The 18,347-nt window shown below is 61.7% G+C and overlaps 1 protein-coding gene across 3 annotated transcripts in view; it reads right to left on the bottom strand.

Annotated features, from left to right (window-relative positions):
- ZFPM1 (zinc finger protein, FOG family member 1) overlaps positions 1-16,841 on the bottom strand; it is a 68,264-nt gene extending 51,423 nt beyond the window's left edge. Inside the window, exon 1 of one of the 3 annotated variants that reach the window (XM_086349465.1) lies at positions 16,793-16,841. In XM_086349465.1, the coding sequence (XP_086205591.1) occupies positions 16,793-16,826 (34 nt within the window). In that variant the 5' untranslated portion in view covers positions 16,827-16,841. Of the gene's footprint in view, positions 1-9,941; positions 10,677-16,792 lie in introns of those variants that run through there. The other 2 variants (XM_086349464.1, XM_086349462.1) reach the window with 2 other exon arrangements.
- Positions 16,842-18,347: the final 1,506 nt, after the last annotated feature.

Here is an 18,347-nt window from a genome sequence, read left to right as displayed (position 1 = left end):
CTAATCGCGCTCATCGCACCATCAGCGCAGGATCTCGGATCAGCTGAAGGAGGCGGCTTTATCCAGACAGACGCGGAGATGGCACCTCAGCCCCACCTGGGCGCCAGCTGTCACACGTGGCGGCCGGCAGGCCTCTGAAGGCAGGGGAGAGAGACAGCTGCCCCGCTGGGTCCCTCAACATTTACGGGGCACCTACTGTATAACTAGGCACAGCCCGTTCCAGGGGTCGGGGAGAGACAGCAGAGACCCAGACAGGCAAATTTCCCACATTCTCACCCCACACCTGGCCCACCAGACGGAGGAGGACACTGAGGCCCAGAGATCCGTCCCAGGGGTTGGCACCAGGTGGCCGGTCCGGACGCCCAGTTCTGGCAAGGAGCTGGTGAGGGCCCTGTACCCGTGAGGGCGCCTCTTGGCCCTCACGCCCCCCAACCCCACTCCTGCTATCCTGGCCCCGGGACACTGTTTTCACACAGAGGCCTGGGAGGTGCAGGCCGGACATGCCAAGGTTCATGGCCCGCTGGGGCGCCAGGAGAGGCCAAGAGAGATGGCTCCCACCCTGCCCACCCTCCTCCCTACCTTCTTTTTCAAAAACATAATTTATCTGTGTATTATCAAGAAATCCAGACACTTTAATCAGTGAGCTATGAAGTCAGAATTTCCATTCTTATCTGCGGGAGGAGTGGAAATGGAGGAGATAGCGCGGAGGGATCGCTGGTGGGGAATGTTAATGGGTGGAGAGGCTGGGCTATTGGCCACCGAGACACCATATCTCCCCCATTATCAAGGCCATATCTCCCCAACCATCTCGGCGCGGTAATGGGGCCAGTTCAACTTTCCGAGTTATCACAGGAGCTGAAACCTGCGCCCGCCAGAGGCCTGGACCAGGAGACAGTTCGGGCAGACCAGGCCCGGGCCGGCAAAGCCGGGATGGAGAGGAGGGCCTGGCTGGGGCCCCCCGGGGAGCCCTGACCATCAAGGCCCCCGCAGTGAGCAAGGGGGTTCCTCTGCTCTCTGGGAAAATGTCCAGTTTTGGTGGAACGAACATAGACATCCTGTGCAGGAGGGGAAACTGAGGCAGCAGGCCACCTCAGGGTCCCAGTGGGGCTGGGTGGCCTCAGCCTTCCCAAGCCACACCAGGCCTATGACATGAAAAGGGTGGGTGTGTGGAGGCATGGCAGGGGGGAGGGGGTGCGAGCAGCCTGCCCTCCTGCCTGCGGCCCTCAGGGTCTCCACCCTACCCCCAAAGCCTTCTCCAGGTCCCCAGCCCCAGGAGCAGGAAGCATCAGTAATAAAACAGCCCTGGTGGGCTCTGCCCCTGCCAGTCCTGACCTGGGGTTCGGGGTATGCTCAGCATGGCCCTAAAATGTTGAGGACTTGCCACCTGCCTGCAGGTCCCGACATGGGACACCCTGGGGGATGGGGCACCAGGGCTCATAAACAGAACACCTCTGCCCATTCAGAAGCAGGGGTCCCCACAGCCACTCACTCCTTGGGGAGCACTACAGCTGAGGTGTGGAGCAAGGGGCTCACCCGGGGGCCCTGTGTGACTGGGAACTGCCCCAGGCGGGCTCAGTCATCAGATGCCAGTGCAGCCCTGGCTCTGGTCTCCCTCCTGCAGCTGGGGGATGGGCTGTGGCCTCTCTGGCCCGGGAGGGGAAGGGACTGGCCCAAGGTCACAGAGCCAGCAAGGAGACCACAGCTAGATGCTCTCTGTAACTGCAGGAAGGCCTCGGTTCCCTGGACTTGAACACAGTGGCACCATGCCCAGCAGGGACAGCGCTGGACTGGGACACCACGACTGTCACCATCCTCTGCTCCCTCCAGGGTGGGAAACTCGAGCTACCTTCTGGAGTATGACCTTTCAACTCTCTAAGCCTCAGTTTCCCCTCTGAGCACTGAGCTAACTGCTGAGCCCAGGTTGTGAGCTAACGGCTCCAAGAGTTGGGCACCCAGCAGGGGCTTAGTAGGTGCTCAGCTAACACCTGCTGTCATGGCCAATGCCCACACTGTCACTGGTCTCAGGATGAGCTCGGGGCCCCAGTGAGCGGGGGTCACACGAGGAGGCTGTGGCTTTCTCTCTCATTGCATGGGGCCGAGTGCCTGATGCCAGGGCTGCCTGAAGAATAGAAGGGGGCTGAGAAAGCAGAAGTGCCCTCGATGAACCTTTGGGAGCCCATGAGGGCCTATTCCAGTGGCGCGCCCTCGGGCAGTTCTTCCCTGTTGCCCACCGCAGGACGGAGCTGAGACCCCATCTGGTGGCCCCTCCCGCTCCTGCTCCCAGGGACTCCCAGGACTCCACTCCTGCTGCATATTTCAGGGTGGAGACAAGGGAGACTAACGCAGGAGGCTGCAGCAGGTGCACGTGGCAGGTCAGGAAAGCTGGACGGCTTCAAGTGAGATGCCAAGAGGAACTGGCAGGAAGCAGGGCAAGGGAGGTCGGGGGATGTCGTCCCCCTCTTCATTTTAACTCTGCCAAATGACACAGACGACGCAGGGGCTCTGGCCCAGGCTGGACCTCTGCTGTGGGGTCTTGCCAGCCTCACTGCCCTGTGAGCTCAGTATCACGGTTCTACTGAAACCTTGCAGGGGAACCGAGGCTTGGGGCGGGGGCTGGGCATGCACCCAGCCCAGCATCTCCACGACATCCCCGCGCTGCAGAGGTGGAGACTGAGGCTCAGGAAGGCAGCATGATGTCTGCAGACCTGCAGAGCCTAAGAGCCCCGCCCCCAGGGTGTTCCTGCTGCCACCCACCACCCACATGCAGAGCCCCCACCGTGGCTGGCTCCTCCTGCCCAGGTGCAACACACTCCCCAGTTCTGGGGGTGCCCAGAGCTGGCGTGGGGTTACACAGACTGCCCCTCTGATCCCCTTTCCACATCGTTCATGTCGTGTGTGACCCTGGTGCAACCACCCACCCTCTCTGATCCTCCATTTTCTGGTGCAAAATGGTTTGAGAACCCCAGCTGAGTCTGGCTGGCTAGGTCTCTGTCTCTGGACCAGCCTGGGGACCTGGGCCAGGGCTGAGCTCCAACTGTGTGGGGCTCACGGAAGCTCACATCACACCCATCACCTCTTTCACGGGAGCAGAAACCGTGGCTCCCCGGCCAGCAGGCCCAGGAGAGGCAGAATGGAGGGACAGAAGGGGAGGGGAGGGGCCTGCCTATCTGCCCGGCTCTGGCCCAAGGTCAGCCACCACATTCCTGCCCCAGCGGGTGCTGCCTTCTCCCAAACAGGAGACCAGAGGAGGGGGGAGGCGGGGCTGGGCCAGGAGGACCTAGGACAACTCAGGAGGGCAGGGCGGGTGGCTGGGGGCTGCGTGGGTACTGTCCAGAGAAACCTGGGCCCACTTCTGGGGTCCACAGACCCCAGCTCCTGGGTCACAAGGTCTTGAGCATGTCACTGCCTCCCAGAGCCTTAGTTTTCTTGCCTGTAAGATGGGTCAATCCATAAGGCTGATGATTGTTAACAGCAGGTAGGATACCTGCGCTGGAAAGGGACTGAGGGGGCCTGAACCAGCCCTGTCCTGCAGTCAGGGAACGTGGCCCATGGCTCACCCCCAATGCAAAAAGTGATACATGAAGGAAAAGAAGGCAGGAGGCAGGACTCTGTGTGACATGTCCAGCCCTGGGGAATTCTGGCAAAATATCAGCAGCGCAGCCACCAGCTCGCAAGGCTGCCCCGTCCACCCGGGACATGACCCCGGACAGCACTTTACATTTTGCATCTGGGATCTCACGGACCCCACGTACAGTCCCCAGGAGAGGGTGATCTTATGAAGCTCCCACTTGAAAAGCAGAAACTGAGGCAGGAGACAGGCCCCTGCCCACAGGGTCACAGCAAGGCCACGACTCAAGCCATGTGGCAGCCCACGCAGAGTCAAGGGCTGGCTGGTGGCCTGGATCTCAGAGTACCCATGCCCTGCTGCGGGGCACTGGGTGGGGTGGGGTAGAGATGGAACCCCTGGGACCCGGAGCAAAAGGGTCCTGTCCTCAGCCCGCATGGTGGCCTCAGGGACGACTCGGGTGGGTGGCAGCAATATGCCACCCAGCAACAACAGCCCCCCTCTGATGTGGGAGCCTGCTCATCGCCTTTGTGTCCCAGCCCCGCAAGAGCACATTCACACTCCTTCCACAGATAAGAAAACACAAGATGCCTTCTGAGGCCCCTGGGCTGGCGGCTGTGATGCCGGAGCTGAAGGCAGATCCACAGGGCTGGAATAGAAAGTTGGGGAGCGGGGCAGGACTCAAGGCCCAGCCTCTTGCCATCTTCATCGGGGCACTGGACTGGGATATTCCCATTGAACCAGGAGGCAAACTGAGGCAAAGGTGGGACACCACACTGATGCTTCGGTACCTTCGGCAAGGCCCTGTTCATTCCAGGCCTCCAGCTCCTCATCTGTGAAGCAGGTACAGGGACGCAGGAGGCCCTAGGGTCCTCTCATTTCGCTACCCAATTCCACAGCCCTTCAACTCTGGGCTGGCTTGGTCCAAATCCATCCAGAGCTCAGGCAGGGAGGGGAAGAGGAGGTGGGGGAGAGGGGGAGGGGGGTGGGGGAGAGAGGAATGTTGTTGCCAACTGCCTAATGCAGCCCTTCTTCTCTGATGGTGAAACCTCAGCTCAGAGAGGGCAAGTGATGCCAGGTTTGTACAGCCTGGGCGCTTGCTTGGCAAGCTGTCATTGGAATGGCCGGAAGGAAAGACTAGCCACGAAGAGGAGTGATGGGAGTGCAGGAGGTTGCGGTGCCCACTTCCTGGACAGGGTCCTTGTATGTGTTTTACTCTCTGGAGACAGTTTGGGGAAAGAGATTTGTCCCTCACTGATAAACTGGAAACCACAGACCTGACTTGACCAATGGACCACAAAGATATCTTGGAGAAGGGGGATGAGGATGCTGGCAGCTGTCTGAGGTGATGTGTATTTCATGTCGATGCCCAGGGACCACCGGTGTTGTCATCCCTATTGTGCAGACGGGGAAACTGAGGCCGAAAGGGGGTAAAAGGAGAAGCCAGAGAGAAACCCTCCAGGTCTTGGCTTGAGCCCAGGCCCCAGTGAGTGGTCAGCCCCGATGGGGGCTGGCCCTCCCCTCCTCACAGGACCACACACCCTGCAGCTAGGAGGAGCTGAGTCCTTACACGTGGGGCCACCTGCCTTCCGTTGCCACAGTCAAGGACATGCAGGCCCACTTGGCAGGTGTTGGCCTTCACTTCTGCAACCCTCCTGGGGCCAGGTCACTCCTGCCAGAGTAGGGAACAGCGGGCAAGGTCCAGAGAGCGAATATGTGATGGTGGCCTCAGTCTCCCCTTCTGTGAAATGGGGACAGGGCTGTTGCAGGAAGGGGGAGCAGGACCAGGACGACCAATAGGATGGTGGCTGGTGGGCAGGAGCCAGCCAGGCGCCCAAGCGCTGCCCGGCCGGCCTTCATGCGGGGCCAGGCCTGGGTCTATTTGGGGGGGGGGGTGGCGATACCCATCAGCGAGGCAACAACTGCCTCCAGGAGGAGGCCTGTCGATGGCAGATAGGCTGCCGGGAGTATTATTCACGAGCCCGTCAAGCCCCAGGAACGTCTGGTTGGCATAGAAACAGGAGATAAGGGGTACAATTAATGGCATCGTGTTCCCTCCTCCTTTCTTCCCCAACTGACCCATTTAAATCCCTGGCGGTGCTGGTGCCATGCTGGGCTCCCAGTGACCTCTGGGGAGGGGCTGGTCAGGTGGGCGGGATGAGACCAGGGCTCAGGCCCTGGGCAGGGTTGGCTAAAGCCTCCTGGGAGCCCACTCCTGTCAACGTGAACATCTCAGGAAGGAGCTGGAGACTTGGCAAGGGCAGGGCTGGGGAAAGACTGCTGGGCACCTCTATTCCCAGGGGCCCATTGCACAGCTGTGGAGACTGAGGCTGGGAAGCCCAGAGGCAGACAGAAGTGAGGAACTGTGGTTCCTCACTCCTCTGAGCAGTGCGCTGCTCAGAGCAGGGCCTCACTGCCAGCCTTCCAACCCCAGCTGCCATTTCCTTGGGTGAGAACTTCTCTGCACTTTGGTTTCCCCATGAGGTAAACAGTAAGAACGGGACCCGCCCGAAGACACTGTGTAGCCTGGCGCAGAGCGAGTAGTAGCTACTACTGGTATTACTGTTACTGCCTAATGAGCAAAAGAGCTGTCTTCCCTCAGACCCAGGGATGCAGGAAAACCAAGAACCACTTGGAGCCAGTGTGAAGGCCCAACCTTAGGGCCTGCAAGCCCAGCCCAGGTCGCAGCCCACCAGCTGGGGCTCCAGTCCGGGGCAGCTGTGTAGCCAAAGCCCCCTCTCTCCCTGCTTCTTGGCCATCATGGTGCAGTGGTGGGCGTTGCAAGGTGGCCCCCAGAACCAGGCGACTCCCTCGGCCTCCCACACCTGGAGGGAATGTGCATGGCTCTGTGAAGATGATCCCTCTTAAGTTCCTAAAAACTCAGATAAGGGACCACCTCAGCCCCTTCCGGCCCCACCCAGGCTCTCCCTGGAACTGGCTCAGCCAGAAGACTCTGACAGCCCCCAGGTGGGCGTTGGGCTGCTAGGGGGAGCGGGTAGGTACCTTAAAGCTTGGAGTGAATGAGTCATCCTGTGGCCACCAATAATTTGCTTAATCAAACTCTGAGAATGTGTGAAAAACACCCCCACCTGCGATGGAGTGGCTGCTGGGCATGGACTGGCTGCTGGGGCACGGACCGGCTGCTGGGGCACGGACCGGCTGCTGGGCATGGACCAGCTGCTGGGGCATGGACTGGCTGCTAGGCATGGACCGGCTGCTGGGGCATGGACTGGCTGCTGGGGCATGGACTGGCTGCTGGGGCATGGACCGGCAGGGCTTCTTCTGGGAGCCCCTTGCTTGTCTGTCCTCGGTTTCCACTCACCGTCTGGAATCATGGCCCCCGGGGGCCGTACCACTGCAAAGGGGCTCAGCACCCCTAGTCTGACCTGGGGGCTTTCCATGTCCCCACTGTTCAGAGCTGGGAACTGAAGCTAGCCCATTGTCCTTGGAGGCACCCCCATGCTGGGCTCTTTCCTGACCCCTGCTGGAGGTCCCCCCTTGCAGGCAGAGCCCCATCTGCCTCCTCCCCCATTTCCCACACTGCTCACCTTCTGCCTCTGGTTAGCTTACCCCACCTCTGGCTCCCAGGGCAGTGACTGTGACCAGTGCTTGCATACAGCAAGTGCTCAATCAAGACCTGCTGAATGAATCAAGGTAGATCCGAGTAGACCTTCCCTTCTGATTTTCAGGACCCGCTCAAAAAAAAACTAGTACACTGGGCTCCCCCCAACCTCAACCCGGCAGTGGAAGCCACTTTGATTCTTTTTTCAAAACAAAAAAAAAAACTGTAAGCAGGTTATATACCTACCACTTGCTAGGAAGACCCCCAACCCCAACGTGACTCAAGGGGGAAAACATCCTCTCTCCTTCCGCCTCTGACTGTATCTCACACCATCTAATAGGAATCAGGGTTGGGTGTCCCCCACCTCCTGGCCTCTGCAAAGTCAGTTTTCTTTCATTTTGACGGACTGTACCACCCGCAGGGGGAGGATCAACTTCTTGGCAATGAAGTGTGTTTGGGATGAAAACTCGCCCAAACGGACCCAGACACGCATGCCCCTCCACCCCTCCCTGGCCTTCGGAGGACCCCACTGGCCCCAGCCGCGCCGCCCCCGCGCTGTTGTTGCCTCCAACCCTGCCGGGCCTGGTGGCCGTAGATAAGGCCTCTTATCGCTGTTGGAGATCGCCATCCGGCCGACCGGCCCGGCGCTTATCTGAGCTCCCATCGACTCGGGCGGGAGGAAACCTCGGCGGGCCGGGGGCGCCGGGGGTCCCTAGCTGCTCTCCTCCCTGTGTTCCCCGCCAGCGCGGCCCGGCCTATCGTCACAGCCATCTGGCCGGCCAAGGCCGCGCTCCCGCCTCGCCCTCCCCCGCTCCCACGTTTGAAGTTAATAAATGGGAGCGCCTATCGCCTCCGCCATCGGTTGTGCGCCTTATCAGCGCGGCACATCTATCTGCGCGCGGAACAAAAGGCGTACAGAGGCGCGGGCAGCTGCGCCCCGGCTTTGGTGGGGGCACGGGGGCGGCGCCCCAAGAGCCGCCATCCCCCCCCCCCCACTCGCGGCCTGGTCGCAGGTGAGGCCAGTGGAGCGGGCACACAGCTGCGAGAGCCTGTACGCACAGCCCCGGGCAGAGGGCGGGCGTGCGGGCGCCGCCGCTTGGTGACAATCAGCGCTCGCATCTTAACGCGCCTAGATCTGCCGGGGGTGGAGGCGCCCCGGGCCGCAGGCTGAAGGGACGGTTCCCCAGCTCCACCTCCCAGGGTCGGCTCCCTCCCTAGCCTGGTTCCCGGGCGCACTGAAAGTGGACAGCAGGGCTCGCCCTCCCACCCACTTTGGTCTCTGTCCACAACGCGCTCCGCTCAGTCCACCCAGCCGAGCCCGGGCACTCGCCCCGCTCTGGGCCTTATCGGCGCTGGCATCGGCTCCCAACCTGCAATCTCCCTGCCCGCGTTATCTGCATTTCTCATCACGCTGAAACACAGACACACGCACACACGAGAACAGACCCAACAGAGGCACACAGGGGAGGAGGGGAAAAAGAAACCAGAGAACCAGCGCAGATCGGGACCTGTGGGTGGTTTTAATACTTGAGTTGACTTGATAGAAGGCGACTTTCGGAAAACAGTCCCGCTTACACGCTGAGGAGTCAGGTTACGGGAACCCGGATTCACGCTTGCCTTCCCCCTCTATGGGATCTGATCTGGGGACTAGACACTCCCCCCCAGGAGCACTCACAAGGGGTCTTGAAGGCAGAGCTCATGTGGACAGAAGAGACAGTGCTCAGGAGCATGGGGCTGGCCACCTCTTTGCCTCTTGGGCAGCCCCAACGACTTGCCGGTCTGGCCCGGGATATGTAACCCAGGTAGAAAGCCTTGAGCCCTGGCCCTGGCTGCAGAGGCGTGAAGTTATTATTGGCGTGGGGTAGGGATTCGTGCTTCCTGTGCACCGCCCTCTTTCAGCCGAGTGGCCCCAAGAGTTTAGGGCACTCTTATCGCTGGGGTAGGGGGTTGGGGGCTGGGCATCAGCAGTGACTGCCTGGCCCCCCTGGGGAATGGCCTTTGGTCCAGATGGGGGAGAAACTTGGACGCGTGGCCCAGGACTGAGTCCTGGGAGACCCCTCCCTGAAGGAGCAGCCCCTTGGATAGAAGGTGTGTGACCGCAAGCCTAGGAGCGCAAAAGCCCCTGTGGTTCTGGCTGGGACACAGGGAGAAGGCCTCCAGGAGGCTGTCCCCGGCAGGGAAAGCTGGAGTTGGAGACCCGGGAGACAGGGCTGGAGCCCAGCTCATGGGCTGTGGTAGCAGCACCCCTGCCCCCCGCAGCCAGGAGGTTCTGTGACCAGAAGGCATGGTGGTGGGCACCCGCGGGTCTCTGTCACTTGGCCTGCACTTCCACACGCCCTAGGTGCCCCTTCTCCCTCTCAGGTCTCTCTTTCTCCCTCTAGATACAAAGCCTGGGAGAGTCAACCGCGCGAGATAAGATCACAATTTCAGCCCGTCCCGACAGAGCGATCTTATCAGGATAGGACTTGCAGAATGGAATATTTTAAACTTTATCTGAGCCCAGATCGGGGCCGCCTTATCGCTGCACCATCTCTGGGATGCGGGGGAGGGGCAGGGCGCGAGGTGGCCGCACCCCCAGCCACCCCGTTGCGGCCCTCTGGGCGGACACCCCCTCCAGGCCGGACCCCCGATGCTGGAGCCCAGACGCGGGGGCCCGGCCCGCCGGCAGAGATTAGATTACGGCGCGCTTGGCACACAGCGCGGGGGGCGCGGCGCGGGGTGAAGGTCGCGGGCGCCGCGGGCAGAGCGGGGCGGGCCGGGGAACGGGTAGTGGGGGCGGCGGGGGTCGGGGCCGGCGGGCAAAGTTTGACTCACGCTTGATCTGCCGGGGGTTGCTCTGTTTCCTCCTGGACATGTCTCCGGCGCCGCGCGCCCTCCCGGCGGCCGCCTCTAGCCCCTGGTGGGCGGCGGCGGGCGGCGGGGGCGCGGCGGGGCCGCGGGGCGGCTCATGCCCCCGGCCCCTCGGCTCCACGGCCGCCCCGGCCCGCGCCCCCAGCCCGCCGCGTCCGGCCCGGCGCCGCTGAGGAGGCCGGAGTCTAGTCCCTGCTGTACGGCCGCGCAGACCGCCGGGGGCGGCGGGCGGCGGGCTGCTGTCGGCTTCTCCGCTCCCGCGCAGACGCCGCCGCCGCCGCCGCCGCCGCCGCTCCGCTCTTCTCAATGGAACCTGCGGGTAGCGCGCGGCGGACCTGGCGGCCTCTGCCAGGGCGCTCGGGGCGTGGGGGCGGGGCGTGCGCGTCACGGCGCCGCGCCTCCGGGCCCGCCCCGCCTCTGGCCCCGCCCCGTCGCCGAGTCCGGCCCTTATCTCCGCCCGTCGCCCCGCCTCCTGACCCTCCTCTGGCTCCGGCCCCGCCTTCATCTCCGCCCCCAGAGCCGCGCTCCGCTCCCCCAGCGCAGCGCGCGCAAGCCCCCGGGCGGTCTTGCTTCCTCGCGGCCTTGGCCTCTCCCCGCCTCGGCTGGCCCCGCCCCGACACCCTGGCTCGCCCTCTTGCTTCCTCGCTGAAATGGTCCCGCCCCGCCTTCTGGCCCCGCCCCCAGGGAGCTGGCCCCGGCCCTGGGTGAACCTGTGGCCTCCTCCACACCTCTTTTGGCCCTGCTGCTTTGTCCCCAGGCCTGGCTCAGACTCTGCGACCCAATACACTCCGCCGCTCCGGATCACCGCGCCCGACCGGGCTCAAGCTCTCTCTAGACCCGCCCCCCGATGCCAGCCCCACCCCAAGCCTGACCTGACCTGGTTCGGCCCCTAAACTCCGAGGCTCCGCCCAGAGCACACCCCAAAGCCTGGGCTCCGCTCACCGCTCCATCACTCCGCCCCGCTGCTCTATAATTCCGCCTTCAGGGCCTCTGACCCGCCCAGAACTCCTAGGCTCTGCGACCACCCTCCTCGGCCCGCCGGGTAGGGGACAATGAGGGCCGGGTCAAGCAGCCCGAGGCCTTGACGTCCCACATTGCCTGGGACCAGATTTGGGGTGTGGAGCCGGCTCTGGCACGGTGGGGATTCCGTCCAAGACTGGTGGAAGCAGCATCCGAGGGGTTCGCCACCTCCGGTGACCATAGCCCCAAATGGAGAGCGAGGGACTTCGGACCCTCCTCCCTTGGACTCAGATCTGGCTGGAAATCCGGGAGGCCGCAGAATCCAGCGGCCTGTGCTTGCTCCCCGCCCCCTCGCAGCAGCCCCCAGGCGTTGCCCCTCTGGGTCTCTCCTTCCCAGGCCGTGCCTTTCCAGGACGCCCCTGCTGGAGGCCCAGGAAGTAGAAAGGAGCGAGGTTCCCACGGTCAGTACTGCCTGTTCCAGCCGTGGACACGGAGGCCAGCCCTTCTGTCCTTTGGAATATGTTCATGGGATCCCAGAGGCCCCCCACTTTCCAGGAGGCTCAAGGTCACACAGCATCAGAGTCGTCCCTGGGAGCTCAACTGTATTCCTTTAATATTCTTGGCCTGCATTTGGTGCCTGCCCTCACCCCACCGTCCCCAACCCCATATTCGCAAGAAATAGGAAGTTAGCAGGGGCCAGAGGCTAAGGGGAAGAGCTTTGCAAACAGGGTGTCTGGATACCTGTCTGCAAAGCTGGACTCACCCACCTGATGGCAGGTGATCCTCACAGTGATGTGTGGGGGCTGGCTGGGTGCTGAGCACTCTGCCCTGAGACCCCCTCATTCTGTCTGACTCCTGTTGCCTTTGCCCTTCCCCATAGAAGACAAACAATTCGCCCCCAGGACCTGGGCACTCTCCCCTGCTGCTGCTGCTCTCAGGAGGGCAGGAGGTTGGCAGGTGGGGCATAAGGTTGAGGTCCCCCCAGGATAAGCCACTGCCCCTGGACAGGCCAGAACACTGAGGCCAGGAGGCCAAGAGACCTGGCTGGAGTCATGAGCTTGCCCACTCTTCCCACTCCCTGCCCAGAGCCAATGGGTACAGCCTTCCTGCAGCTGCCATGGTGCTGTACCCCTTCTCTGCGGAGTATGCGGCCCATAATTGACTGGTTCACTCAGCCCAGGGCTCCCACTATGTCTGTCAATGAGACAAGGGACTCCACCTGTCTGGGTTTCCCATTGGGCCTGCTGCCTTCCCAAAGTGGGGAGCCTCTTTACAGTATGGGCACCTGGCAGACAGAGGGATCCCTGGAAGAGGTGGCCACGAACTGGACCTCTGCCAGGTTTGAGGCTCCATGCACAGCAAGTGGCACCCAGGTTGCTACCACTGCTGGAGTGGCTGGAGGTCTGTGTGGAGGAGGGTTCTGAGGGTCAGCAAGAGCAGAAGAACCAGGACCAGTTAGTGATGCCTGATCCCTGCGGGGGTGGGGGTGGGGCGTCCCTTGTGGCTCAGTGGTAAAGAATCTGCCTGCAATGCAGGAGACTGTTCGATCCCTCAATGGGGAAGATCCCCTGGAGGAGGGAATGGCAATCCACTCCAGTATTCTTGTCTAGAGAATCCCATGGTTAAGAGGAGTCTGGCAGGCTACAGTCCACGGGGTTGCAGAGAGTCAGACATGACTGAGTACGCATGTTGAGGGTGAGGGGAGAGAGGGCTGGCAGCACTTCAGGCTACTTTAGGCTCCCGAGACCCCCATTGCCTAGGGACTTAGGGGCAGGGGCAGGTCAGAAACAGAACCTGCTGACCAGGACCCATTTCATAATTCTCAGGGCTCAGTGGAAAGTGAAAATGTGGAGCCCCTTGTTCAAAAATCAAACATTTTCATGCAGCCTCAGAGGAACCTTAAACCAAGGGTAGGGTTCCATGCACCTGTGCCGGTCACCTACCTGTGAAACGCCATGACAGCCTTGACTCAGGCCCGCACCAGGGAACTTTGCTTCCATGCTCTGCCCCCTCTGTCTGCCTTGCAAGGGCTGTTATTCTCACTACTGCAAAGATAATGACACTGCAGGTTGCTCGTGACCAATGGCGGGGTCACTGGACCTCACTCAGACAGGCCATGACACCCTCCACAGAGCTCTATTGATCACGACAATAAACTGAGGAAAGAGGAGCAAGGAATGCTGAAGAAAGGAAGGCCTGGCTTAGCACAGAGCAGAAGTCACCACCTTTGCCTGGGGAAGTCAAAGAAGGCTGACTGGAGGAGGCGTCATCTCTGTGGGGTTCAGCAGGAGTCCCTGATCAGAGTGGAGAGGGGCTGCCTCGGGATCCTACCGGCCACCTGCATTCCTTGTTGGGAGTGTCACGATTCACATCCAAACATCACTGGTGGAGGTCCACCTGGATGTTCGCAACACCCTTCCCTGGAGCTGGGAAGGGCTCGGCGTGGAGCTCAGCTGCCCCGACCACAGCCTGGCTGTTTCCTGCTTTGCTGGATTTCAAGCCCTAATAATAGCCTGTAGGCCCTGGAGAAGGTTCCAAGGGTATCTGGGCCCAGGAAAGGCTCTTGGGGACAGCTCTGGGTGCCCACACTAGGGCCATATCATTATCAGCATCACTAACCTTTCCCTGGTCCTTTTTGGGGCCGGTTCATGGTCTCTCATGGCATCCTGTCCTAGCAACCATCTGGTGGTCCCCTTGGCAGGAAGTGGCAGGGCTGGGCCTAGGATACAGCATCAAGGCTGTCATGGTGATAATGACATTGAGGCTCAGAGTGACCCTACAGCTCAGAAATGGTCATGATTCCTGTATCCCGGGCAGTCGCAGGGCAGAGCTCACGTTCTTAACCCTGGCTGGGCCCTGGGAGAACAAGGTTCAAATCTTGGCTCTGCCACATAGGAGGCCATGACCCTGAGCAAGTCCTTAAGCTGTCAGGCTCTTGGTTTCCTCATCTGTCAGTGGGGTGGGCAGGACCCTCTAGTCTCGATGCTGCTGTGGCTCCAGGCTCACGTCTGCTCCACCTCTGCTTTGTGCGCTGGCGGTCTGGGGGCCTGCTGATGGGCTTGCTCTGTGCTGCCCTGTCCCAGGGGGACTGCCTGGGAGCGGGCAGTGGCTGTGGGTGGGGAGAGGGCTGATTGTGGCACTTCCCACATAGCAGGCTCTGTACTGGTTGTTAGGTGATGACCAAGGGAGCCACAGAATGCTCTAGAAACTTAAGCTGGACACTGAAGGATGAAGATGACTCAGGAAAGAGTGGTGGGAGAAAGGCATTCTCAGCTTAGGGAGGAGCAGGGGCAAAGGCTCAGAAGGGCTGGACAGGCTGGGAGGAGTGTGTCCCTAGCCCAGGCCAGGTGAGGGGCTCTGCCTGCCACGCTGCACTGGAAGTCCTCTTTCTGCCTCACTGTCCCCACCAGTGTCCCTGATCGCACCTCCTTATAGCCCTAAGAGGCCCCTTGGGGACTCTGCCATCATCCCCACCCAGCTCCAAGCCTCCCTCACCCACCAGCCTGACTGCTGCTGGCCCCACAGCCACCCCTGCCCCACTGCAGGGTGAAGCCAGTGGGACCTCCCCAAAGCAACTGCAATAATCTCAGCCCTCCCCTCTTAGTCCTCCTCTGAACCTCCCTGAACAGGTCCAGGTGTCCTGCGGCCCCACACGCTGTTCCTGCCACTAGACGCACCCTTCCCTCCCACTGCCCACCCACTTTCCCTCCCTCGGGGAGGCCCTGATTGCTTCCGGCCCCTCTCTGGTCCAGCCTGCAGGGCCCAGGGTGCCTTTTCTGCAGTTCTCAGCACTCTGTTGCCTCACATGTGGGGTGAGGGCAGAGAGCTGCAGAGGGTTCCTCAGTGCCAGGCCTTGCGCCAAGCACTGTCTGAAGAAGGGACTCTTAGAATTCCTATTTGCCAGACAAGGAAACTGAGGCTCAGAGAAGTGAAGTCACCCCCACCCCACCTGCCACACAGCAGGTGAGCAGCAGAGCCTCCCTTGGAGATCCACAGCTGCTGCTCCAGCATGGCCCCTGGTGGCTGCCCTGTGGGGAAGGGGGCCCAGGATTTGCTCCCCCACCGCCCGTCAGCCCCAGGCCCTGGAGCCCTGGGCAGTCATGCCAGGGGCCCACGCCAACACTTGTCAACACTGGCTCTGTGAAGGGTTTAATTAACTTCTTGTTTCAAGGGGGGGATAATGAGTTTTAAGCAACACGTGATACCACAAGGAGGTCACACAGCAGCGAGGATGTCAAAATAAATTAAGCTAGGGATCAGAGGCGGCCTGCAGGACGGGCAGGGGAGGAGCCGGGCAACGCAAGGGACAGCTGGATGCCACCCTGAGGTGTCGGGGGCAGGCTGCTGCGGGGGGCTGGGCTGGCTCTGGCCTGGGGGATGGGCTCAGGTGTTCCCTGTCTGAGGGGAGCAGAGGGCGGGACTCAGCTGGTCCCCTCTGGGCTCAGTGAGACTCTCTGAAACAGCATCTCTAACAAGCCATGCCCTCTGAGGTCCCGGGACACATGGGTTCTGCCTGGACACTGTCCTGAGGGGTTAGTGACCCACCCCTTCATGCAGCTGCCCAGGTGTGGCCTATTTACCAGCCTGTGCAGACAGGAAATGTTATCTGGACATTTCCGAAGGAAGAGAGTAGGGTTCAGGAAGCTCACACTTCCCCGTCCGCCCCTTCCTTCTCCCTCCCGCTTCCTCCCACTCCAGCACTGGCGGTACAACCGTGGACAGCACACAGAGTCCAGCGGCCGGGCAGCAGCCAGGATCAGTGAGTGGGCCGTGGGCACCCCAGGGCAAACATGCGGCCTCGGGCCTGGGCACTGGGGTGCAGCTGTCATCTTAGCAGGTGGTTAGGAAGGCCGCAGATAGGAGGTGCCATCTGAGTAAAGCCCCGAAGGAGGAGAGGGAGGGAGCCAAGTGGACGGCGTGGGGAGAGGCTCTGGCCAGAGCCAGTAAGCCCCAGCACTTAGCCCTCGGAGGGAGCCCGAGAGTCAGGGCTGGACGGGTTTCTGGTGACCGCTGCGCTCAGAGGGGACGGTGAGACCCCTGGCACTTGCCCTCCTGCCTGGGCCCAGCAGTGTGCCTGAGTCTCTCATAGCTGAGACCGAGGTGTGTTCAGGCCCAGCTAAACCTAGGGAGGGCCCTGTCTGCATCCTCTCTCGGCCAGGGGCTCCACGGAGGAGGCCGGTGGCCTTGAGCTGCAGCCCACAAGGCCAGGCCATCTGGTCAGGGAGGCACACATTGGCCTGTGGGAAGGGGCTGTGGCCTTGGGTGCCCAGGCCCAGGAGGGAAGGCTTGGCATGGCTGCTTCTGGGCAGTGGTCTTGCAGCCACAGCAGTGGACCCGCTGGCCACCCACCAGACAGGCAGAGAAATGGGGTCTCACGGGGTGCAGCCTCAGGCTCAAGACCAGAGCCCACCGCAGCACATTTTCAGGTGACACGGACAGGACCCACGGCCTCCAGGTCCTGTCCCCCCATGGTGGTGCTTGGAGGGATCCCGGTGACACAGACCCGGCCCATCCCTGATGGCCCTCTCTGTGGGACCCCGGATGTACGGATTCTTCTGTCTGTATGAGCATGGCCTTCTACACCCTCTCCCTGGGAGGCTGGGTTCTCTGAGCCGTCTGTGGCCCCGAAGCCTAGGCAAGCCCATCCTAAGGACGTTCTCCAGCCATTCCCAGTGGATATGCCCTCTGGCCGCCCAGGCAAGCCTCCCCCTTCACGGGGTCTGGGGATGGGGCCCAGGGATGGGGCCCGCTGCATGCTCCACCGCCAGCTCTTTCCCTCCTGCAGCCCTATCCCCCATGCCCAGGCAGACTCCTGCGTGTTCCCCAGCCTGTCCCCGCCACCTGCCCCTCCTCACCTGGTCCCAGGCACCATCTTCTCTCCGGCCCCATGTCCAGACTGGTGGGGCCAAGGGATCACTGGGGTCAGGCTTCGGGACCTGGTGGAGTGCAGTTGTCAGATACAGCATTCACGTGACCTTGCTGCTGACCCTCAGGCTCCCCTGCTCCTTGCCCCCTGCCTGGCAGCTCTGGGGGTGCAGTAGTCTCAGGGTGAGGGACACTCTGGCTTCCTAGAAGGGGTGAGCCAGGCCGTTGAGGTCCAGGCAGAAGGGCCTGTGGGCCTGTGGGGGCCGGGCTCTGCCTCCTCGGGTCCTCAGGGAGCCGTGGCCCCTGAACAGGGTCTGTGCCTACCAAATCCTCTCCCACTCTGTCCGGCCCGCTCTCACAGCCCACACGGGGCCCTTCAGGATGCCCACCCTGGATCCCTCGCTCGGGCCAGTTCCCACAGATGTGCCCAGAATCAGTCAGGTGTGTGGTTGTGTGTGTGGGTGCTTGTGTGTGTGGTGTGTGTGGTTATATGTATGTATGTGGCTGTGTGTGTGGCTGTCTGTGGTTGTGTGTGTGTGGCTGTGTGTGTGGGTGCTTGTGTATGGTTGTGTGTGGTTGTGGGTGTGTGGTTGTATGTGTGGCTGTCTCTGGTTGTGTGTGTGGTTGTATGTGTGCTGTGTGTGTGTGGTGGTCTGTGTGGGTTCTTGTGTGTGGCTGTGTGTGTGGGTGCTTGTGTATTGTTGTGGGTGTGTGGTTGTGTGTGTGGCTGTCTGTGGTTGTATGTGTGGTTGTCTGCGTGGCTGTCTGTGGTTGTATGTGTGTGGCTGTGTGGGTGGGTGCTTGTATGTGTGGTTGTGTGTATGTATGTGGCTGTGTGTGTGGCTGTCTGTGGTTGTATGTGTGTGGCTGTGTGGGTGGGTGCTAGTGTGTAGTTGTGTGTGTGGGTGCTTCTGTATGGTTGTGTGTGTGTGAGGTTGTATGCGTGGCTGTCTGTGGTTGTGTGAGGCCTGGGAACAGTGCACCCGTGTGTGCTGTGAGCGTATCTCAGCCCGTTGGTGAGGACGAGGGTGCCTCGTGTACCTGTGATGTGTGCGTGTGGTACCTGAGCTGCCCTGGCCCCGCTGAGCTGGCGAATGCTGCCACCTGCTGGCCAGGCTGCCACTGTCCACACACTGGGGCTCGCAGCCCTGCCGTGGACTCAGCACCCAGGAGGGCAGGTTCACTCATGTCCTGCCCCTAAGACTAGAGCTGAGGGGTCCCTGATGTTGTGAGCCTCAGCACCCATGGGCACGTGACCATGCAGAGCACCAGGCTCACCCCCTCCCCTGCCAATCACAGCCTATGGCAGGGCCTGGACACCCCATCGTGCTTCCAGGGACATGGAGGCTGGCCCGAGGCTGACCGAGGCATGGCGAGCCGGGCAGGGGCACCCAGTGCTGCAGACCTGGCCGATCCCACAAGGTGTCCACCACCAAGTCCCAGGACGGTGTTTCTCAAGTGCGACTCTGAGCCGATTCCACCCACTGCAACCCCAACCCCCAGCTAGCACCCCTTGTCAGCTGCTGGTTTGTTCCGCAGCCCACA

The sequence above is a fragment of the Bos grunniens genome, chromosome 18 (assembly GCF_055505025.1).
Source record: "Bos grunniens cultivar Pamir isolate PY7600 chromosome 18, Bosgru_T2T1.0, whole genome shotgun sequence".
Classification (NCBI taxonomy): Eukaryota; Metazoa; Chordata; class Mammalia; order Artiodactyla; family Bovidae; genus Bos; species Bos grunniens.
The sequence above is the reverse complement of the archived record's forward strand: the minus strand, read 5'-3'. Positions and strand labels throughout refer to the sequence as shown.